Source organism: Rhinoraja longicauda, chromosome 1 (genome assembly GCF_053455715.1).
Source record: "Rhinoraja longicauda isolate Sanriku21f chromosome 1, sRhiLon1.1, whole genome shotgun sequence".
NCBI classification, from domain to species: domain Eukaryota; kingdom Metazoa; phylum Chordata; class Chondrichthyes; order Rajiformes; family Arhynchobatidae; genus Rhinoraja; species Rhinoraja longicauda.
In genome coordinates, this window is record NC_135953.1 from 130235577 (window position 1) to 130261294 (window position 25718).

At 42.7% G+C, this 25718-nt stretch overlaps 1 protein-coding gene across 2 annotated transcripts in view; it reads right to left on the reverse strand.

Annotated features, from left to right (window-relative positions):
• Nucleotides 1–25718, reverse strand: part of fstl5 (follistatin-like 5) — a 614890-nt gene that overhangs the window by 71015 nt on the left and 518157 nt on the right. For both annotated transcript variants that reach the window (XM_078406756.1, XM_078406747.1), the window contains exon 10: nt 18465–18599. In XM_078406756.1, coding sequence (XP_078262882.1) covers nt 18465–18599 — 135 coding nt within the window. The remainder of the gene's footprint in view (nt 1–18464; nt 18600–25718) is intronic.

The window sequence follows — 25718 nt, forward strand, 5'->3', positions numbered from 1 at the left end:
TGGCAGTCATTTAACTATGTTAACTAGTTAAACACTAGAACTTAAACAAACGGGCATGTCCAAGTTAATCTCTTGCTACACCACCACTTCTGTTCTATTTATCGGAGTCGATGGCAAGTCTCTCGTTTCCCATATGTAGAGATAGAATGCTGCAGTGATTATCTGATTGGACTAATTAGGGAAAGAGTTAATATCCCACAATACCACATAAGAATTTGAAACGATTAAAACAAATTGAAGTTAAAAACCTAACATCAGCAAATTATAAGGGTGTTTGGTTATTCTAAAAACGACTACTTTATTTACGCTCTTCAGATAAAGTCTGGTCAATATTTGACTGTAATGTAGTTTGCCCTCAGAGATGGCTTGGCCATGGTATTCAGAGGTTACTCCATATTATCGATCTGATATCTGCAATGCTTTAGGACAATGAACAAAAGGACAGTTATCTTCTCAGGGCAACTTCAACAGGAGAAAAACTGTCCATTTACTATTACGAGATTAAAGAAATTAAGATGAGAGCTTCCAACCGCATCTTTCCACATTGTTCCTCTTCACTATGTTCCCTCGCTCTCTCCCCCCCCCCCCCCCCCCTTGCTTGAATAATCTGGACCCAAAGCAAAGTCTTTCTCTGGTGCAGTTCCTTCTACTCCTCACCCATTTATCCACAGGTAGTTACTCAATTCCCTTTAATTTCCTCTGTGCACAAATGACCTTCATCTGGAACCTTGCTTCCAGAAACCTTGCAGCCCATTGTAAATGCCCCTAAGCTCAGCATCACTCTGCATTGCCAGTGCATGTCTGACTGTACTCAGGCGCTTGCTTTATAGACCTGGTAGCTCTCCCATGGCAAATGCCACACAACATCATTAGTCCAACTCCTGATCTTGCCCCAAACATGTTTTTAACATTCATATCACAAATTCTTCCACTGTTTCGATTGTGCCTTGCACAATCTGGCCTTTCACCTTAAGAGATGAAGGAAGCAGAGATTTTAATGACCACCTTTGAACAAGCAAAAGGAAGCCAAAAATATTTCAGCATTCAGAATCAAAATACTTCTTAAAATCTGAATGGTATGCTCCAGAGGAAAGCTAATGCCAATAAACTAAGAAATGTGACTTAAATACATAGCAAAAATCAATATTTTTGCAGTATAGAGTTTTCGAACAAGATAAAGCATATCCATGCAACAGAAAAAAATAGAGACCCGAACCATCTCTTGGGCAATTGAGATTCATTTTATTCATTATTAGGATGTGATTGGTGAAGCTGAATTCCCTAATTGCCCAAGACCCAGTTCAGTGTCAACAACATTGATGAAAGCCTGGTGTTTCATGTAACCCAGAGAAAAGTAGGCAATGAGATTCTGTTAAAATATATGCTATCTACGATAATAGTGAAGAAGGTGGGTGTAGTCTAAATTTAAGCTGGGATATACTGCTGTTATTTGTCAATAAGTGTATTCATACTTTGCACAGTAAATCAATAGACAATAGACAATAGACAATAGGTGCAGGAGTAGGCCATTCGGCCCTTTGAGCCAGCACCGCCATTCAATGTGATCATGGCTGATCATTCTCAATCAGTACCCCGTTCCTGCCTTCTCCCCATACCCCCTGACTCCGCTATCCTTAAGAGCTCTATCTAGCTCTCTCATGAATGCATTCAGAGAATTGGCCTCCACTGTCTTCTGAGGCAGAGAATTCCACAGATTCACAACTCTCTGACTGAAAAAGTTTTTCCTCATCTCAGTTCTAAATGGCCTACCCCTTATTCTTAAACTGTGGTCCCTTGTTCTGGACTCCCCCAACATTGGGAACATGTTTCCTGCCTCTAACGTGTCCAACCCCTTAATAATCTTATACGTTTCGATAAGATCTCCTCTCATCCTTCTAAATTCCAGTGTTTACAAGCCTAGTCGCTCCAGTCTTTCAACATATGACAGTCCCGCCATTCCGGGAATTAACCTGGTAAACTTCCTCAAATTTGGAGACCAAATCAGGAGAAAGGATGTCAGTTTGAGTTATAAGGACAGGCTGGGTAGGCTGGGTCTCATTTCCTTGAGAGTTGGGAGGTCATGTTGCAGGATAGTTGGGTTTATTCTTTCTGAAACTAGGAGGTTGAGGGTGATCTCACAGAGGTTTATAAAGTTTATGAGGGGAGTAGAAGGATAGATAGAGTCTTTATCTCAGGGAAATCTTTCAAAAGTAGAGTTGGTGTCAGGCATTGCTCTGTTTTCCACACCACATCATTGACCCACCACCAATCTCTGCCATTCAGGACCTTGGAACAATCTCTAGATAACCCAAAGCACTTAGCAAACACGCAACAACGTTGCCCACTTCAAAATGACACTGCATAGCTTACACATATCATCAGCTACCTTTCTACCAGCTATCTCCCCTCTATTTGAAGGAGGGGGCCCACCCAAAATGTTTTCTGCCCATTTCCCTCCAGAGATGATGCCTGACCCACCTGATCATCCAATCAACCCCAGCTTACCTAGATGCACTTATCACTTTCCAGCTATTGCCTCAACTCTTCCTCCCATCTCTTTCAACCAGCTATCTCCCCTCTACTACAGTCTTGAAGAAGCATCCAATTCAAAATATTGTCTGCCCATTTCCCTCCATAAATGCCGCCTGACCTATTGAGTTTTTCTCACAGTTTATTTCTGATCATGCAATCTCAGCCATTGGACAAAGACAAGCATTTCATGCAAACACATTGCACCTCACTCACTAATGTACCTCTCTCATGTGACACAGTGACCAACAGCAGCAACAGCAGATAACCACACATACAGTGCATTCACAAAGTATGCAGACCACTTTTTCCACATTTTGTTATATTACAGCCTTATTTTAATATGGATTAAATTCTTTTTTTTTATCATCAATCTACACAAGTACTCCAGAATGAAGAAGCGAAAACAGGTGTTTAGAAATTTTTGCAAAGTAATTAAAAAGAAATAACTGAAATATCACATTTACATAAGTATTCAGACCCTTTGCTATGACACTCAAAATTGAGCTTAGGTTCATCCTGTTTCCATTGATTATCCTTGAGATGTTTCTACAACTTGATTGGAGTCCACCAGTGGTAAATTAAATTGAATGGACATGATTTGGAAAGGCACACACCTGTCTATATAAGGTCCCACAGTTGGCAGTGCACGTCAGAGCAAAAACCAAGCCATGAAGACAAAACAAGTATCTGTAGCCCTCCGAGACAGGATTGTGTCGAGACACAGATCTGGGAAATGGTATAAAACAATTTCTGCAGCATTGCAGGTCCTGAAGAGCACAGTGGCCTCCATCATTCTTAAATGGAAGAACTTTGGAACCACCAGGACTCTTCATAGAGCTGGCCGCCCGGCCAAACTAAGCAATCGGTGGAGAAGGGCCTTGGTCAGGGAGGTGACCAAGAACCCAATGGTCACTGACAGGGCTCCAGAGTTCCTTTGTGAAGATGGGAGAACCTTCCAGAGGATAACTATATTGGCAGCACTCCACCAATCAGGCCTTTATGGTAGAGTGGCCAGATGGAAGCCACTCCTCAGTAAAAGGCACATGACAGCCCGCTTGGAGTTTGCCAAAAGGCACCTAAAGGACTCTCAGACCATGAGAAACAAGATTCTCTGGTCTGATGAAAATAAGATTGAACTCTTTGGCCTGAATGCCAAGCGTCACGTCTGGAGGAAACCAGGCACTGCTCATCACCTGGCCAATACCATACCTACGGTGAAGCATGGTGGTGGCAGCATCATGCTGTGGGGATGTTTTTCAGTGGCAGGAACTGGGAGACTAGTCAGGATCAAGGGAAAGATGAACGGAGCAAAGTACAGAGAGATCCTTAATGAAAACCTGCTCCAAAGCGTTCTGGACCTCAGACTGGGGCGGAGGTTCACCTTCCAACAGGACAATGACCCTCAGCACACAGCCAAGACAATGCAGGAGTGGCTTCGTGACAAGTTTGTGAATGTCCTTGAGTGGACTAGCCAGAGCCCGGACTTGAACCCGATCGAACATCTCTGGAGGGACCTGAAAATAGCTGTGCATCGACGCTCCCCATCCAACCTGACAGAGCTTGAGAGGATCTGCGGAGAAGAATGGGAGAAATTACCCAAATACAGGTGTGCCAAGCTTGTAGCGTCTTACCCAAGAAGACTTGAGGCTGTAATCGCTACCAAAGGTGCTTCAACAAAGTACTGAGTAAAGGGTCTGCATTCTAATGTAAATGTGATATTTCAGTTATTTCTTTTTAATTACTTTGCAAAATCTTCTAAACACCTGTTTTCGCTTTTTTATTATGGGGTATTGTGTGTAGATTGATGATAAAAAATGAATTTAATCCATTTTAAAATAAGGCTGTAACGTAACAAAATGTGGAAAAAGTGAAGGGGTCTGAATACTTTCAGAATGCACTGTATCTGGTTCACAGATAGTGCTGCCAGTTTTGCATCTGTCATTATAGACCCCAGGGCCAACAGTGGGGTTGAAAGGGCCAACATTGCGAGTTGCACATTTCTGATCCACATTCTCAAACTCCATATCACACTCATCCTTCTGATTTATGTGCTTCAGATTTACAAGCTGTAAATGGTGTGGGTGTGCACCCCTGACTCACACTGTCCATTTCCCTTTGTCACAACCCTGTTCTCGTAAGTTTTTTTACTTTTAATACTCAAGGATTGTATAGGTGGTAAAAAAAATGAGAAAATAATTTAGATGAAAATGTCACGCCTTTTGATTTAAATCTCCCAGACGATAGATCAGATACAGACAAAAGACACCTCAGGCTGAAAAGAACATTTTCCTCTCCAAAGATCTATGAAATTGCAGAGCTATATAAAACAGCTAAAGCTGGAAGATTGCATCTGTGAGGAAGAGACAGTCAGGGATGGATCAAAGCTCATGTGTAAAACAGCCTTCAGTTCACATGAGGCATAGTGCAGGACTGTGGACTCACAGTACGACATGGTGGGTCTGTTGAGGTTAAGTGATATCAGACCTGGCTCTGTGTTCCTTTCCATTGACATCAGTGGATGGTCTGAGAATTCCAATGTTAAGTCCTTGCTGAAGTTAAACATTTCACGCTGTAAAATTCTCCACTTGCTACTTGTTTCACTATCAAAGAAAATGTAACAAGAAGATGGAATCTGAACTACTGGCCTGATGGACATGTCAATGTAATGAAGGCGTGCAGAAAAAAACCATAAGTATGTTATACAGATGATTTGGAGTTTTGCTTGATTTAACTTTGAAATATTACATAACCTTTATCCAGGATGTGAATAGATTGGATAAAGTTCAACTTCCATGTAAAAGAATGGATGACATGTAATTTTTGGATTAATGGAATTGAAAGGCAAAGTTATGTATTTTGGTTCATTTCATGTTAAATTTCTTAGTTTAAAATTGCTTTTTCAGTCGTTTCAAAGAACAGGCTATTACGAAGTGGGGCTTAGTTGAGCAATTCAATTTAGTTATGAAACGCAGCACATATTTGCTTGATAACATAAATTCGGTCACAGGACTGACATAATTCAAATACTGGAATTCAATTTCTCACCGCGATCATTATTTTCATAGAAGCTGCTCCTCCTTGAAGAAATGAATGACAATTCATATCACAAACTAGTTCTAGCTTCTTAGTGGAGTGTAGAATTCAGAAAAACCTGAAAGATTTGTATGGCAAATTAAAATCTATCAATAAGAAGCATTCCCTTTGCCAAAGAAATGCTTGCTAATATTTAGACTACCAACAGAACCATGGATAGCCATTCCATTATTGATTCATGAGGCATTGACACCAATACTGCATATGCAGAGGCTGATCTGATAAAATGGACTATACATAAACCGTACTGAACTCAAGGTGGTGGATTGATACATAGAGAATAGGTGCAGTAGGCCATTTGGCCCTTTGAGCCAGCACCGCCATTCAATATGATCATGGCTGATCATCGACAATCAGTACCCCGTTCCTGCCTTCTCACCATATCCCATGATTCCGCTAGCCCTAAGAGCTCTATCTAACTATCTTTTGAATTCTCTGCCTCCACTCCCTTCTGAGGCAGAGAATTCCACAAATTCATAACTCTCTGGGTGAAAAAGTTTTTCCTCATCTCAGTTCCAAATGGCCTACCCATTATTCTTAAACTGTAGCCCCTGGTTCTGGACTCCCCCAATATCGGGAACATGTTTCCTGCATCTAGCATGTCCAGTAATTTTATATGTTTCTATAAGATCCCTTCTCATCCTTCTAAATCCCAGTGTATACAAGCCCAATCGTTCCATTCTTTCATCATATAACAGTCCCGCCATCCCGGGAATTAACCTCGTGAACCTACACCACTCCCTCAAGAGCAAGAATGTCCTTCCTCAAATTAGGAGACCAAAACTGCACACAATACTCCAGGTGCGGTCTCACCAGGGCCATGTACAACTGCAGAAGGACCTCTTTGCTCCTATACTCAAATCCTCTCGTTATGAAGGCCAACATGCCATTAACTTTCTTCACTGGCTGCTGTACCTGCATGCTTACTTTCAGTGACTGATGTACAAGGACACCCAGGTCTCGTTGCACTTCCCCTTTTCCTAATCTGACACCATTCAGATAATAATCTGCCTTCTTGTTCTTGCCACCAAAGTGGATAACCTCACATTTATCCACATTATACTGCATCTACCATGCATCTGCCCGCTCACCCAACCTATCCAAGTCACCCTGCATCCTTATAGCATCCTCTTTGCAGTTCACACTGCCACCCAGCTTTGTGTCATTTGCAAATTTGCTAATGTTACTTATAATTCCTTCATCTAAATCATTAATATATATTGTGAATAGCTGCGGTCCCAGCACCGAGCCTTGCAGCACCCTGCTAGTCACTACCTGTGTGGGACCTTATCAAACTTTCTGTTACATCCTCAAAAAATTCCAGAAGATTAGTCAAGCAAGATTTCCCCTTCGTAAATCCATGCTGACCTGGACCGATCCTGTTACTGCTATCTAAATTACATCTTTAATAATTGACTCCTGCATCTTCCCCACCACTGATGTCAGGCTAACTGGTTTATAATTCCCTGCTTTCTCTCTCCCTCCTTTCTTAAAAAGTGGGATAACATTAGCTGCCCTCCAATCCACAAGAACTGATCCAGAGCCTTCAGTCCCATCAGTCTACCTAACACCATTTCCTGACTTATGTGAATTTAGTTTCTCCTTCAGTTCCTCCATCACCCTAGATCTTCTGTCCCCTTGTACATCTGGGAGTTTGTTTGTGTCTTCCTTAGTGAAGACAGAACAAAAGTACCTGTTCAACTCGTCTGCCATTTCCTTGTTCGCCATAATAAATTCACCTGTTTCTGTCTTCAAGGGACCCACATTTGTCTTAACTAATCTTTTTCTTTTCACATACCTAAAGAAGCTTTTACTATCCTCTTTTATATTCTTGACTAGCTTACCTTCGCACTTCGTCTTTTAGACAATAGACAACAGACAATAGACAATAGACAATAGGTGCAGGAGTAGGGCATTCGGCCCTTCGAGCCAGCACCGCCATTCAATGTGATCATGGCTGATCATTCTCAATCAGTACCCCGTTCCTGCCTTCTCCCCATACCCCCTGACTCGGCTTTTCTCCTCATATTGCCTTATCTTTAAGGTAATATCAGGCAGTGGAGCTTCAAATAAGGAAACATTTGTATGTGTAAGGAGAATATTCAAGGATGCTGAGCATAATAACAACTTAAATAAAATCAGGCAGGTTGTAAAAGGAAGGGATGGAAATTTGATGTTAGAATGGCATTAGGTGACTAAGGCCAAGCACAGGAAAATATTGAAAGTGAAAGAACAAACTGCATGGTGCATTTTTAGATGCTATATAATCCAGGTTCGATTTTACCAGCAGTAGGTCATGTCAGCAATCATTTCCAGGTACAATTTTGACAATCACAAATTTAGATCAGTCACTGTAGGGCATCATCTGCACAAGTATGCCTTACAATGTCCCAGCGTCAGGCATGCTCATAATGGCATCATTCATCATACAATAAATGGTTCCACTCGCACTTTGCAACAATTAGACCTCAGAGTACAACACAACAGCCACAGTGGAATAATCTCATGAGATCCAAGAGCGCATTTTGCTTTTCTCACCATTGTAAGGAACAATCAGGTGATGTCAAGAGATTTAGCTGGCTGGCCTGATAAATGACTGCAGATTGCTCAATCAGCTTCCAAAGCCACAAATTGGACTAGAATTTATATCTGTTCCTCTCATCATTCTCCCATATGTGCAACGCCGGAGTTTCTTGGTGATGGCGCCATCGACAATAGTCCATGGGTTCAGCGTTTGGAATAAGCGCAATGGACAACTAAGTGGATTACGGGCATCTCATGACAGAAGGCAATGACAAACCCTTCTCTGAAGAACCTGTTTAAAAAAAAAGGTCTTCTTGCCCACTATGTCCTTCCTAGACTTCTTGAAATAACAAGGCGTTTGCAAGCTCAGGTTTTAAAACTATCAGCACCACTGCGTGAGGTTTTCCAGGAGGACCTCTGGCCCACGCTCATGCTTGGATTTTTCTCTCTCTGTCGAAGTCAAGATCATTCCCGATTTTCCATCCACTGGATCATTGAAGTCAGCTGCAGCAGATCCTTGCTGTGGCCCTCAGTTTTCTGCTCACAACCGCATCAGAGAGATCCACCAAGGCCCGGTACTCATGGAAGGAAGATTCCTACTTTTTATGAAGAGAATACGGCATCTTGGCACTGGGGTTTTCCAACATTGCTGGCTGCCTGTGAGAGCTACTACATTGACCAGTAGGTCCTTAAGTGCTCCGTAATATGATGAGTATCTTTTTATCAACAGAACTTGTTTAAAAAATACCCGAAATCTACAATTGGTTGCATGTCATGAGAGGAGATGAAGAATGCCATTCTTCAGGAACGGGGTACTGATTGAGAGTGATCAGCCATGATCACAATGAATGGCCGTGCTGGCTCGAAGGGCTGAATGGCCTCCTCCTGCACCTATTGTCTATTGCCATATATCCTGGCAGCTCCTTTATACTGCGGGGGTGAACACTCCACACATTTTCAATAGTCAGCATTCCTGGAGGGAAGAATAGAGTCATGCAGCAAGGAAACAGGCCCTTCAGCCCAACTCGTCCATGCTGACCAAGATGTCCCATCTCAGCTCGTCCCATTTACCCACATTTGACATATCCTTTTGAACCATTCCAATCACGTACCTATCCAAATGTCTTTTAAATACAGTTATTATACTTTCCTCAAATACTTCATGCGCAGGTCATTCCATGTATCCACCACCTGTGTGAAAATGTTGCTCCTTGAGTTTTTATTGAATCTTTTCCCTCTTACCTTAAACCTATGCCCTCTAGATCTTGGGTCTTGAGTCCCCTACATTGGGAAGTAGATTGCGTTCTTTCCACCTAACTATTTCCCTCGGGATTTTATGTAACCCCTCAGCCTCCTGCGCTCCAAGGAATAAAGTTCCAGCATGCCCAACCGCTTCCCATAATCAAGCTCTCAATCCTGCAACATCCTCGTAAATCTTCTCTACACTTTTTCCAGCTTAACGGAATCATTCCAATAGCAGTGTGACCGAAACTAAGCACATTACTCCAAGACAGAAGATGGAGGCAAATACCCCAGTTGTGGCCTCACCAACAAATTGTACACCTGTAACATAACGTCTCAACTTCTATACTCAATTCCCTGATTGATGAAGGCCATTGTGTCAAAAACCTTCTTCATCACAATATCTACATATGACACCACTTGGAAAAAAATGTGTATTTCTACTCCAAGATCTATCTACTCGATAACACTTTGAAGGTCTTGCCTTTGGTTGACTCTTATTTATTTGACCTCACATTTATCTGAATTAAATTCCATTTGCCATTCCTTAGCCTTCTTGTCCTGCTGATTAAGATCCCACTGCAATTCTTGATAACCATCTTTGGTGTCCATGATACCACCTATTTTAGTGTCATGTGCAAACTTGCTCATCATGCCGTGCATATTCTCATCCAAATTGTTGATATTGATGACAAACTGCAAAGGGCCCAGCACCGATCCCTGAGACACACCATTAATCGCAGGCCTCCAGTCCAAACAAACAACCTTCCACCACATCCCTTTGCTTCCCTAAGGGACTACGATCCTGAGGGACAACAGTCACTTTCGACTTACGTCGCTCGTGACACCAACCTACATCTCCAACTAGCAACTGAGCACTGATGCAACGAGAGCCCTCAAAATACCATGATATTTATGGAAAATACCACTGGTCTCCTTAAGATGAGATTTGATTGCCTGTGTCAGTCCGAGGGCACCGAACAATGCATGTCACCAACCCCAGAGATTCCATAGTCATGTGTTGTCCACTACACATCTTCACAAATGACAGTCATCGGAGAGCATCAGAGGGAGGGCAGAGGGAGATGCAGTACTACAGGAACAGGAGGCAGGAAGGACCCAATGGCCTAGAATAACAGCAGAAGCTAGACGATGATGAAGGCCCAGCTCCACATCAACAGCCTTTTCTCCCAGCTGAGTGAGGGGAGGAGGTATTGCCTGTATAGACTATAAGGGGCTCTTCGCTAGATTATTACCCCTCCTAAGGGACCTGCAAAATCATGGATCAAAATCCAATCCAATGACCATTTCCACACTAATACAGCACAGCAGTAATCACCCACATACAAATAACATGACATGCTGCTGTGAGGTTCACCTGCACTAATTATAACACATCAATGAATTAATCCCTGCTAAAAATACTTAAATGGCTTGCCTAATATCTTCATATTTCTTCTTGAACGATATTTTCACTTGAAAAATTCTGGGCTCTGAACTTTCCTCAAAATTACGTAAACAGTTATTGGGAGCTTGAAATCTTTACACTTCTGTTCAACATCGATGATGGCTAGTCACTTTTACAGCCGACACATCACAATATATTGATCAGATTGACAAACAATCTGGAGGGAGATGAATTGAGGGGCCTACATTTCAAGATAATGTAGTCCATGCCCATTGAACAGTAGAAAATCCTTCACGGAGCTTTAAGCGAGATTCATCTTCAGCCGTGGCACCGTTGATTCTTTCAAGGCAAGAAATGGGAAGAAATGATAAAGCTTTGGAGATAAGAACAATGAATGTTCACATAAGCTGGATCTGTTCCTCGTGGTAGTAGGCTTTCCCGCACAAACAAAACTTCTGACCCATATTTTCTCCCTATTGTTGCAGCTTTTAGGGGGATTTCAAGGGAACAGACAACATGTTAGGGTAAGGTATTTGCCAAGGCCCAAATGTGCCATGCCTATGTCACTTTTCTCTGCACATTGATCTACATAATATGCCTCCAATATGCACAAGAATTTTAATAATGTTTTTGAAATCATTTGTAACATAGCAAAATCAATTAATAGGTGAACAGAAAATCACAACATCCGTTCACAATATTATACACCCTGGTAACATTCCTGTTTGACAGCCTTATACAGAGGTGTTGTTATCCTGGAAGAACATTCATGCCATTAAAAAGAAAACAGTGCTCTGATTTATAGTTTATAGGTCACAGTTTAAGAATAAGGGGTAGGCCATTTAGAACTGAGATGAGGAAAAACTTTTTCAGTCAGAGAGTTGTGAATCTGTGGAATTCTCTGCCTCAGAAGGCAATGGAGGCCAATTCTCTGAATACATTCAAGAGAGAGCTGGATAGAGCTCTTAAGGATAGCGGAGTCAGGGGGTATGGGGAGAAGGCAGGAACGGGGTACTGATTGAGAATGATCAGCCATGATCACATTGAATGGCGGTGCTGGCTCGAAGGGCCGAATGGCCTCCTCCTGCACCTATTGTCTATTGTCTATTGTCTATTGATGGAGTGATGTTTCTGTAGTACCATGGGATGGGCAGGTGGAGTGAAGCTCCTGTCTGTCCCTGTAGGATGGGCACGTGGAATGAGGGATATGGCTGGTCAGCGTAGGTCAGCCATTGCTACTTTAGGGCAGGCTTGAAGGGGTAGTTGGCCACTCCTGCTTATACTTCCATGTGTCCTGCTATTCTCCTCTCCATGGGGTGGAGAGGTACAGTGAGACTCCTGCCTGTTTCCTTGATAAGGATTGATGGAGTGAAGCTCTTGCCTGTATCCATAGGATGTGTGGTAAATAGACACAAAATGCTGGAGTAACTCAGCGGGACGGGCAGCATCTCTGGAGAGATGGAATGGGCGATGTTTCGGGTCGAGACCCTTCTTCAGACTAGGGTCAGGGGAAAGGGAAACGAGAGATATCGACGGTGAAGTAGAGAGATATAGAACAAATGAATGAAAGATATACAAAAAAGCCGTAGAGTCGTAGAGCAGGAAGAATCACACAGGGGGAGGGGAGCAACAAGAGAGGATGTTGCAGAACTCTCGTCAGAGAGAGGAGGAGAACTTCTTCAAAGTAGACATACCTTGAGGAGATTTTGCAGCAGAGCAGACAAAATGTGTAGGAAGGCGGCACGGTAGCGCAGCGGTAGAGTTGCTGCTTTACAGCGAATGCAGCGCCGGAGACACAGGTTCGATCCTGACTACGGGTGCTGCACTGTAAGGAGTTTGTACGTTCTCCCCGTGACCTGCGTGGGTTTTCTCCGAGATCTTCGGTTTCCTCCCACACTCCAAAGACGTACAGGTATGTAGGTTAATTGGCTGGGTAAATGTAAAAATTGTCCCTAGTGGGTGTAGGATAGTGTTAATGTACGGGGATCACTGGGCGGCACGGACTTGGAGGGCCGAAAAGGCCTGTTTCCGGCTGTAGATATATGATATGATATGCTGGTTTAATCTGAAGATAGACACAAAACCTGCTGAGTTACTCCAGCATTGTGTGTCTATTTTCGGCTTAAATCAGCATCTGCACATTTCTACACATGTGTGGCAAATGTTGGCTTTGCCAGAAACACCTGCATCCTGAAAAATTAATGAATTTTAAAAAAAAACTTGCTTCCATGACTGGAAATCAATGCTTGAACTGCACTTGATTTTCCAAATGTTTCTTGAAATGGTTGGATAATGAAGAATATTTTTGTATTGAATTGCTGTTCTGCTTTCCGGGAAGCTAAAGTTGGAAGATAATTTAAGTACTCGGCTGGATACTGTTTGCAATTGCTTACATCCTCAGTTATTTAAAAATAATTTTAATCTTGTCTCATGAATGTATTTATCGCTTTTACTTGTAATATGATCATATTCATGAGATTACTCTCTTGAGCCTGCTTAGAGCTTGGAGCAGGAAATAGGATCAGAAACAACACATACCTATGTTCTGAGCGGAGAGGAAATCAGACCAGATCTATACCAGTTATGCAATCCATCTACTCTGCCCAGGAGACTGTGTTCTCTCCAAACACAGAACAAATAAAGCTGCAGAAACAAGGAACTGCAGATGCTGGTTTACAAAAAAAGACACAAAAATGCAGGAGTAGTTCAGCGGATCAGGCAGCATCCCTGGAGAACATGGATTGGGGGACATTTCAAGTCGGGATCCTTCTTCAGACACAGAGTTCTTCGGATGGAATGAATCCCAAGTCTGTTCCCATGAGATGGGCAGGTGGAGCAGAACTCCTGCCTGTTATTGTGGGATGAGCAGGTGTAAGGAAACTATGAAGAAGTGTCCTGACCTGAAAGACACTATCCATGTTCTCTAGAGAGGCACAATAACAGGCCTGACCTGCTGAGTTATTCCAGCACTTTGTGTCTTTTCTTTTTCCAATAAATTTAATCTGGCTTTTTAAATTGATCTCACTTTGTATAAATAAAGAAGTTTGGAAGGGAAGCAAACAAATCCTTTAAGTTACATAAAGCTGAATAAACTGCAGCAGAAGGCTCATGGCTCATCTCACCGATCAGCTATAATTCCAGCTTTTGAACGATGAAGTGAATACTGAACTCAGTCTGGAAGTAGCTGAGAAATGACTTCTCATTCATTATTCAGAAGGGTTAATTGTAAATTGACTCCTATGGTAATCATAAAGACATTAAAGTTTCTGATACTGTTCCTCTTCACAAGCAATTCTGAAGCTCTACAAAATTCTCTTGAGATGTCTTTCAGTAAAATTGTGTGAATTCACACAACACTTGTTCTCAAGTGTTGTACAGGTGTCTCTACTTGGGTTATCCTCATATTAATTTAGTTTAGAGATACAGCGCGGAAACAGGCCCTTCGGCCCACGGAGTCTGCACCGACAAGCGATCCCCGCACATTAACGCCACCCTAGTCACACTAGGGGCAATGTTACATTTAAACCAAACCAATTGACCTACCGAAGATCTCCGAGAAAACCCACGCGGTCAAGGGGAGAATATACAAACTCCGTACAGACAGCACCCGTAGTCAGGGTTGAACCTGGGTCTTTAGCGCTGTAAGGCAGTAGTTCCACCGCTATGCTACCATGCCACCCCTTGTTAAATTGTTAATTAAAAATATAAATTGTCAAAGTATCTTCATTGCACTCAATTCGGAATTATCTTTCAAAATATGTTTTCTATTTCTCAACAAATAAGAATATGGAGTGAAGGAATGGGTGACATTTTGGGTCGAGACCCTTCTTCAGACTAATGTCAGGGGAGGGGGCAGGACAAAGATAGGATGTAGTCGGAGACAGGAAGATTAGTGGGAGAACTGGGAAGGGGGAGGGGGTAGAGAGGGAAAGCAGGGACTATCTGAAGTTAGAGAAGTCAATGTTCATACCACTGGGGTGTAAACCACCCAAGCAAAATATGAGGTGCTGTTTCTCCAATTTGCGCTGGGCCTCACTGACAAAATATGACCGCACCTCCTTTTCTTTACCCCAGACAAGAAAAGGACTGCAGCCATAAAAAGAGCAAAAAGATCAATTGTTTTGGAGAAAAAGTAACAGCAAGTGCTGGAATCTTGATCAAAACACAAAGTGCTGGAGGAACACAACGGATCAGGCAGGATGGTTTGGGTCAGGACTCCTTCATTAGAGTCTGCAAAAGGGTCCCGACCCAAAACGTTGTCTGTCCGTTCCCTTCGCAGATGCTGCCCAACCTGCTGAGTTCTCCCAGCAATTTGTGTTTAGAAAAATGTCTTCACTTTGTTTTTACTTTTCTTATGAGAACAGAAGATGCAGCACTAACTGAATATAGTTTACGGTTGTCTGAAGTCATATTCTGTCACTTTCTGTTGAATATCCTGGTTATTCCAGTTAAACCAACTAATCTATTTTACAGATAAGAGTTTTCTGAGCTGGATGATCAGCCATGATCATATTGAATGGCGGTGCAGGCTCGAAGGGCCGAATGGCCTACTCCTGCACCTATTTTCTATGTTTCTATGTTTACAGAGATCAGTTCCTGGTTCTCATTGTTTACCAATTTAATGAATGACCTGGAGGATGGAACAAAATGCAATGTTTCTAAATTTGCCAATGATTTGAAAATAGAAACAAATGGCACGTCATGACTTCAATGGGGTCCAGATAAGATGGAGCAAAAAACTGGCAAATAGAGTTTAATTTAGGAAATTGAGAAGCTCTCGGGGCTAGTGGAATCAAGGGATATGGGGAGAAGGCAGGCACGGGTTATTGATTGTGGACAATCAGCCATGATCACAATGAATGGCGGTGCTGGCTCGAAGGGCCGAATGGCCTCCTCCTGCACCTATTGTCTATGTTTCTATGTTTCTATGTTTCTATGTCTATGTTTCTATGTTTCAACCACAGATAGACACAAAATGCTGGAGTAACTCAGTGGGTCAGACAGCATCTCCAAAGAAAAGGATGAGGTGACGTTTCGTGTCAAAACCATTCATCAGACTGCACAGAGGAAGGGTTCCAACCCGAAACATCACCTATTAATTTTCTCCAGAGATGCTGCCTGATCCGCTGAGTTACTCCAGCATTTTGAGTTTATCTTTGGTGTAAACCAGCATCTCCAGTTCCTTTCCACAGGTTTCATCCGCATATAGGTTGGTTCCAATTTTCAAGAAATTTGATTGTGAATTGAAAAAGACTAATTCTGAAATATACGGATAAAGCAACATTCTGGCATAAAAGATAAATTCAGAACTTTGAAGAGTTGATCAACAGAAATTTGGAACAAACAATGCCATAATTCGCTAAATTCAGCAATGCAGCTATTACAATGCAATATAAGCAGCACCAACACCACACGGATAATATTCCAATCTATCTGTCCTATTATTGCTGCTATAGGACCCTTGCAACCCCTCTTCCTTCTCTCCCTCTCCCACCACCGATGCATTGCATCTCTCTCTCCCCACCACCTTCCCTCTCTCCCACTCCCTCCCCTGTCCCTTCCACCTGCCTCTTTCATCTTCCGCCATCCCCCCCTCACCCATCTCCTTCTCCCAAGCCACTCCCGTTTACCCCTTCTCTCTCCTTTTGCTCTGGCCTCTTTACCTCACCAATTTCTCAATTTCCATTAACCCCCTAATCCCCCTATAGCACCGCCTTTCTCTCCTACACATTTTAACCCCATCTCTCTATCTTCTCATGCTTCTCCCTTTTTTTCTATCTCAACTTTCACTCAATCATCTTCTCTCTCTTACACCACCCCCCCCCCCCCCCTCCCTTCCCCACACAACTCCTCATAGACTGCATGGCTTTACCTGTAGAAATCAGTCACCAGATTGTAAACGGTCCTTTAGCCGCGCCTTGAGTCAGTGAATTAGTGGGATGGGTCTGATAGGAGCCCTACAGAAATCTGGTCCAGTGGGGCGGGGGTTCTATCAACATTTTGGTCCTTCAATCGGGCAGAAGACTAAAATGCGGTTAGAACTACTACTTTAGTCTTCTACCCTATTGAGATGGGGCACTGGGAGATGAAAGGGCACACCATAACATGCTGGTCCATTTGGAGGTGAGAGTTGGCTCACACCATTGGGATAGCTGGGTGATGTGGGGTGGTGTCCCACACATGCTGGGCCTGGGGGTGGTGGTGGGGGAGGGGGGGGGGGGGGGGGCAAGCTGCATTCTAGAATGAGCTAGTACTTGTACTGTGAGGAATATTAGCAATCACAAAACAAGCGGGTGCGTTTGGGTGGGAGAGAAGTTGGTTGGATTCAACAGTTCTCGCAGTTCTCTCAATGCCAGTCCCTTTGCAGGCTCCTTGCCCCATTCTCCATTCCAACTTGGATACATTCTCCCATCCACTGACTCACATAGCTGCTCCCCTGCACCACAGCATCACACCCTCTCCCTGGGTTGTGTGCACATCCACTTGGTCCCATCGGTCATTATCACCTTGAACTGCGCTGTGCAGCAGTGGAGTTTTCCGTAGGGTATTTCTCTTTAAGATTTCAAAACACGAAACAAAATCTTTGAGATACAGCAAACATATAAGACTTGACAGGTTGTATTCCTCAAATGAACAAATGTGCTCTACTTAGTAGCATCTAAGTATGGTTCAGGATCAGACACACCAAGGGACTCATTGGGTCAGTGTTACTGTGGTATAATAGTTATTCATCTCATAAATATTGCAAAATAGAGACCATTTTCCTTTTCATTTTGTACAAGAACCTCATCTATCATAATATCCATTTACATACATGGAAACACAAAATTCATACTGATAAGAAACAGGGATACAAATGATCCCAAAGGATTAACACACATGTCATTCTGGATGAACTGTCCGCACATAAATATCTTCATCTGTTCTTTTTGAAGCAGTGGACCCAGGTTTGTTTCCTGGCCATTACAGTTCAGTATATTTTAAATTCCCTCACATTCAGGAAGTAGTTGAATCAATTTCATAGTGAAAACCCCAAAGAAAGACCTGTGTATCTGAACCAGTTGTTTTGTAATCCAGTTTGTTATTCAGTTCATTGAAATCATTCCCCTTTACCTTTAAAAGGCATAGAGTGTCCTGTAAACCTTTGTGGAAGTTTCACTATTCATCCCTCTTAATTCAATAAAATTATTTCTCTCGAAATATTAGGTCCGATTGATGTCCAGACACACCATATTTAATTAGCAAAACCTTCTCATATACATCTGGAAAAAGTAGATCATGTTTTTTTTTGGCATGTTTTAGTCAACAAATGTCTCCAAAATTCAGAATTCCTTCTGTTTTCTTCTATATACTCTGAGCGAATGAACATGCATTTAGAAGTCAATCCTGCTTATTAATTTTCCCAATCATTATTCTCTTAATTTATCTCAGTGATGAGAACTTAACTTTACATTGGAACATTGTATGAACACATGTAAAACCTTACAAATACTAACATTATTTCAGAATATAAATATTGCAGGGTATGGGTCAGACTTTGCATTTCAATTTTGTACAAAAACCTTACGTAAAACAAAATTCGTTCACAATCTTGGAAACACAAAAATAAATACGTGCAAATTTAATTAAAAAAACTAGTAGGAATGTTCTCAAAGGTTTAACATACGTGTCTTTCTTGCTGAATCTTCCACAAAAAGTGATGAGATGTCTTCGTCCACACCCACCTCATTCTTGGCAATACAAGTATAAGCTCCAGTATCTTCATAGCGCACATTGCTAATATGCACTGCACTTCCATTTGCTAAAATTAAAAATACATATGTCACAACATATATTTCCATCATTTCCAGGCTATCTGATTAGGAAATGTTGCCTGGAAATTGGATATTGCGATTTTTTTTTGGCACACTAAAACTGCTCGGCATATAACTCTAATGCCCAGTCAGATCCCTTGCAAACAATCATGAAAATGGCCAAAATACATTTGAAACGTGTTATTGTGGCTTACGCTCAGAAACCTGCAGCAAAACCGGACCTGCAGAGTTCCCAATGGGACCAAACCCCAGCTGAACACAGCCTCTGACAATCTTCTGCACGCCAGCCCAAGAAGGATGTTAGCCCTTAAAGGCACACTCTCCATGACAGACATTCAACATCAACCAACATTATTTGTTACCAGTGCAGAAACAGAGCTTGCGGGAGAGATGGAGAGAGTTGCCACCATCTCTGAAAGGGACATGGAAGGCCTCACCAAAGAAGGAGCGAAACGATCCAGTGCAGTAGGGAAAACATGGAGATCCACAATTTTCATTAGTGGAAGGGACTGATGGAAATGGGTCCAGTGGCTTCCTCCAGGTATGAGAATCCCCACTCATTCAGTCAATGGAAGAAATAGGTTTCATGTCTCACAACATATGTCAGGGTTAGTTTAGTTTAGCTTAGTTTAGTTTAGTTTAGAGAAACAGGGCGGAAACAGGCTCTTCGGCCCTTCACCGAGTCCGTGCCGACCAACGATCCCCCTTACAGTAGTACATACTGCACACCAGGGACAACTTACACCGATGCAAATTAACCTACAAACCTGGAAGCCAATTAACCTACAAACCTGTACATCTTTGGAGAGTGGGAGGAAACTGAAGCACACGGAGAAAAGCCATGCGGTCACAGAGAGAACGTACAAACTACATACAGACAGCACCTGTAGTCAGGATCAAACCCAGGTCTCTGGTGCTGTAAGGCAGCAACTCTACTGCTGTGCCACTGTGCTGCCCAAACTGCTCTACACTGAAAAGCAATTCTGTAATTGGATCAGAGATTCCTTAATTGATGTGTTGTGTTCATGATCAATGAAGATAGACTGCAAAGAAGCCTCTGTTGGATTATTATGTGATACATAATAATAATAATAATAATAATAATAATAAACATTTATTTTTTATAGCGCTTTTCCAAATGCTCAAAGACGCTTTACAAAAACAGTCAAGACATAAAAACAAACAGACAAACTATCCTGACGGAGAAGCGGCGAACAAATAGCGCCAGCATGGGCTTAGTATTGGGAAACTATGATGATGCTAAAATTTGTCGTGGGATTGTTCCCTCCAAGTTCATTCTGGCAACAATTTAGCAAGCATCTATCAAGGAATTACTCATAGCCCATGTAATAAATGTCTCTTTCCTCCTCCCTGCTGGGACTTTTTGCCGGTAGCTTTACTCTAAAATCATGTTCCAGCGAGGACTAATGGTATTTTCATTGTCAACTATTGTACTTGCACATTTTTCATTGCAACAGCAGACAGCTGTAGTTGGACCATGAATGAGACTTAGGAGCCAGGGAAGCAGATGCCACTCTTTTTTTTCAGGATCTTTCTCTCCAGACAGTGCTTGCTCAGGAAAATGCCTGGCTGTTTGCCCCCCACCCCACCCCACCCCACTGAATGTGAAAGCAACTGTTGAGGAAATATCTGGATTATTAATGGCAGCCCTTATGGGCACATGTGCATTATGGGCATGTGTGCAGTCGATGGCTGCCTGTGCTCATGTGAAGACAGGAATGCTGGGAAATCACAGCACCACAGATGCCCCATGGACAAGCATATGAGCATGTGACTGGGTGAACTCTTTCATGCGACAGAGCACAGCAAATTGGGAGATGCCACACATCTGCTTTTGTGGCTTGCGAAAAAAAATCAGAAATTCGGAGTCAGATGAATCTGGCCACCATGGAAAGAGCAGTCCAGACAAGAGAACATGGGCAAGAGTGTCCCTGGAGCATGCCACACTGACTCAATGATGACAGTCTTGGAAAAACTGAGCTTGTGATCCCATTGTGCCAAGTCCTGTGCCGCCGTGCCACATTACACCGTGAATGGCAGCGCTGGATTAAACTGATAATGGGAAAAGTGGACTCTCATCATATCCCAGTCCTCAATGACGTCCGAATCCAACATGTGAGTGCTAAAGACAAAGCTGAAACATTCACAACCATGTTCAGCCCTAAGTGCAGAATATATGGCCCATCTCAGCTTCCTCCACCATCTCCACCATCACCGTGAGATGGTGAAATCTCCACCAACACAGTAGCCAGTCGTCAGCCAATTCAATTCACTCTGCATGACATCAATAGTTGCGAGCACCAAATACATCAAATACCAGTTCACAACTTAGCATTGAAGCAACTTGGCTCCAGAAGCAGCAGCTCCCAGCTGTATCATTACAATTACCAATTCAAGGAAGTGCAAGAAAAAACCCCAAATAAACAAATAGCCAGCAGATCAGGAAGCATCAGCAGAGAAAAAAAACAGAATTGATACTTCAGGTCAGTGACTTCTCATGTTCTGATGAAAGAGCATCCACATGGAATATTAAATCTTTTTTTCTCTCTAATTATGCCTGACCTGATGAGTTCTGCCAGCATTTTCCACTATTATTTCAGATTGACAATGTTTACAGGGTTTAGTTTTCCTCTTTGCAATGAATGGTGTAAATTGCCTTTGCGCATTGTATTCAGAAAATTGGGACAAATCCAAATCGGCAAATTAGTCTAATTTCAGTCAACAGCTACATAATGTGAAGTGTCATCGCCCTGGCTATCAAGCTGTATCCACTCACGGGAACAATGCTCATAGACAGCCAATTTGGTTCATCAGTATCATTTATCTCCAGACATTGTCACAGCATGGTCCTAAGCATGGGCAGAAGTGCCGAATTCGATGGGTGAGGTGGGAGTTCCACCCTTGACATCGAGATAGCATTTGACAAAAGTTCAGCATCAAGGACTCCTGGTAATACTAATTAAAGAATACCATGGAGAAAATCACTCCAGTGGTTTGAGTCTTACCTCATACAAAAAAAAAAGATAATTGTAATTCCTAAGCCTCAAACATCCCAGAGCCCAGGGCGATATTTCAGGAGTGTTCTTGACCGACCCATTTTCAGCTGCTTATTCAACAATTTTATTTCCATTATTAGGTCAGAAGTGGATTATTTTCTGATGATAACTCGTTGACAGTGATGCGATTGTTGAATTTACAAATGCCATTTGGAGCCGTGGTAGCTAGACAGTCACGGGCGTAAAGAGAGAGGAAGAGGCTAAGTTTGCAGCTGTGAGCTTCACTTACAGTGATGGTCAGCGAGGAGGAAATGTTGTTACCATGTTATAAGAAAAATATTGTCAAGCTTGAAAGGGATCAGAGAAGATTTACGAGGATGTTGCCAGGACGAGAGGGTCTGAGCAATAGGGAGAGGTTGAGTAGGTTGGGTCTCCATTCCTTGAAGCGCAGGAGGATGAGGGGTGAGCTCGTAGAGGTGTATAGTATCATGAGTGGAATGGATCGGACAGATGCACAGTCCCTTGCTCAGAGTAGGGAAATCGAGGACCAGACGACACAGGTTCAAGGTGAAGGGGAAAAGATTTAATAGGAATCTGAGAGGCAGCTTTTTCACACAGAGGGTGGTGGGTGTATGGAACAAGCTGCCAGAGGAGGTAGTTGAGGCTGGGACTATCCCAATGTTTAAGAAACAGTTAGACAGGTACATGGATAGGACACGTTTGGAGGGATATGGACCAAATGCAGGCAGGTGGGACTAGAGTAGCTGGGGCATGTTGGCCGGTGTGGGAAAGTTGGGCCGAGGGGCCTGGTTCCACACTGTATGACTGAGACTCTGTGACCCTACCTGCACAGTCAGGTCTGTTGGTGGGAATGTTAATAATCCAGTTACAAAGGGAGGTACAGAGACACATGAACACATACCTGGGCTGCTGTTCATTGACTACAGCTTGGCATTTAACACAATCATCCCCTCAAAACCCCTCATCAATCTCGAAGACATGAGCCTCTGTACCTTCCTTTGCAACTTGATTATTAACATTCCCACCGCAGACCCGACTCTGTGCACATTGGTAACAACATTCCTCCTGACTGACCATCACTATGGGTGTACCTCACAGCTGCACACTTAGCCTCTTCCTTCCCGCTGCTGCGAGACTGCACAACCAGCACTGCTCCCAGCAGACGAGTCAACAATAACAGCTAAGAACACACGAAAAACTGATGACAATTTATGTATCTTTTATTTACAATGAATGATCTCTTGCTCTCTTGCTATCCACTTTGCTGCTGTAACATTGTAAAACTCCCCAGTGTGGGACGAATAAAGGAATATATTATTATTATTATTATTATTATTATTATTATTATTATTATTATTATTATTATTATTATTATTATTATTATTATTATTATTATTATTATTATTATTATTATTATTATTATTATTATTATTATTATTATTATTATTATTATTATTATCCTCTTTACACCCATGACTTTGTAGATACCCATAGCTTCAATGGCATTTATACATTAATCAATGGCCCCACTGTTATTGGCTGTATTACAGGTGGTGATGAGTCAGCATACAGCAGGAAGTGAGTGAGCCCACCTAGTTGAGTGGTGCTGCAACAACGACCTCTTGCTCAACAATAACAAATGTTGACTTCAGAGGGGAGAAGTTGGGAGACCACTGTCAGTATACATTCGCGGGTCGCTGGCGGAGAGAGTTAGCAGCTTCAAATGTCTGGGCGCGAATATCTTGAATGACCAGTCCTGGACCCAGGACATAGACGTAATCATGAAGAGAGCACACCAGTGCCTCTACTTTATTATAAGTTTCTAGAGATTGGGCATGGTCACCAAATACCCAAACAAACCTTTACAGATGCACTGCAGAAAGTATCCTGATACTTTACATCACGGCTGGGTGTGCAATTCCAACAGAAAGGAATGTGAGAGGCTGCAGATAATGGTGTACTCAGCCCAGTCCACTATGGCACAGCCATCCCCACCAACAAAAGTATCGACATGAGGCACTGCCTGAAGAAGGTGGCATCTACCATCAAGGATCACGACAATCATGCCCTCATCATGCTGCTAATATCAGCAGGAGGTACAGAAGCCTGAAGTCCCGCACCAACACAGCTACTTTCCAATAAGTGTGAACTGTGAGGAAGATGCTATGAGGTTGCAGGGTGACATGGACAGGTTGTGTGAGTGAGCGGATGCATGGCAGATGCAGTTTAATGTGGATAAGTGTGAGGTTATCCACTTTGGTGGTAAGAATAGGAAGGCAGAGTATTATCTGAATGGTGTCAAGTTAGGAACAGGAGACGTACAACGAGATCTGGGTGTCCTAGTGCATCAGTCACTGAAAGGAAGCATGCAGGTACAGCAGGCAGTGAAGAAAACCAATGGAATGTTGGCTATCATAACAAGAGGAGTTGAGTATAGGAGCAATGAGGTCTTTCTGCAGTTGTACAGGGCCCTAGTGAGACCGCACCTGGAGTACTGTGTGCAGTTTTGGTCTCCAAATTTGAGGAAGGATATTCTTGCTATTGAGGGCGTGCAGCGTAGGTTTACTAGGTTAATTCCCGGAATGGCAGGACTATCATATGTTGAAAGACTGGAGCGACTAGGCTTGTACACACAGAAATTTAGAAGGATGAGAGGAGATCTTATCGAAATGTATAAGGTTATTAAGGGGTTGGACAAGTTAGAGGCAGGAAACATGTTCCCAATGTTGGTGGAGTCCAGAACAAGGGGCCACAGTTTAAGAATAAGGGGTAGGCCATTTAGAACTGAGATGAGGAAAAACTTTTTCAGTCAGAGAGTTGTGAATCTGTGGAATTCTCTGCCTCAGAAGGCAGTGGAGGCCAATTCTGAATGCATTCAAGAGAGAGCTAGATAGAGCTCTTAAGGATAGCGGAGGCAGGGGTATGGGGAGAAGGTAGGAACGGGGTACTGATTGAGAATGATCAGCCATGATCACATTGAATGGCGGTGCTGGCTCGAAGGGCCGAATGGCCTCCTCCTGCACCTATTGTCTATTGTCTATAATTATCAGGTTCTTGAACCTACTTGCACATCCCTAACATTACCTCAGCAATGGAACATTACAGACCACCTTTTGCACCACCATGGACTTGTCTTCTAATTGTGTTTTACACTAAGGTCTTGTTTCTGCAGACTCTTTCCTTTCCCTTGTCTTGCGTAACTTATATATATCGTATGTATAATTTATGTATAATTTCTGCTTTGTGTGCTGTCTGTGTCTATGTGCCTGTGCTGCCTCAAGCGAGATTTTCATTGTATCTGTACTTGTGTATATGACAATAAACTCAACTTTACCATTACCAGACCACTACCATGTGGGGGGGGGGGGGGGGGGGGGGGATGGAGGGAGGGGATTTGGTGGTTAGTTATCGAAAATTGGAGAATTCAATGTTTGTAGCTTTCGACGTTCAGTTGTAAACTACCCAAGTGGAATATGAGGTCCTATCCCTCCAGTTTGCGTGTGGCCTCATTCTGGACAAGGTAGAGGCCCAGGACAGAAAGTTCGGTACGGGAATGGGAAGGGGAATTAAAATGTTTAGCACTGTGAAATCGAGTGGGTCTAGGTGGACTCTGCACAAGTGTTCGGCAAAACGGTCACCGAGTTTATGCTCAGTAGCATGCTTGATGAGGACCATGCTTTTCCGATGGCCAAATCTTTTGGCTCATTGTCACAGTTGCTCTGTTGAGAGGAGGGATGGAGAAGGTTCAGAAAATTGATTCCAGGGAAAAACGATTTGCCTTAAGGTTGCATAGTTCGTAGAAGTTTAGAAAACTTTGAAGTGATCTAATGAAAATATAGGATTTTCGTTGGGTTGGACAAGATGGGATTATGAAGAAGATACCTCCTCTTGAGAAAGATCTAGAACTTGGTAGCATAGTTTCAGAACAGGGTTTGTCCATTTAAGACAGGACATGGAGGAATATCTTCTCTCAGAGTATCATGGATGTTTGAAATCCTCCATCCCAGAAAGCTGTCATAGTCAAAGATAGATGATTTTTGGATTGTAAGGGAGTCAAAGGTAATGGAA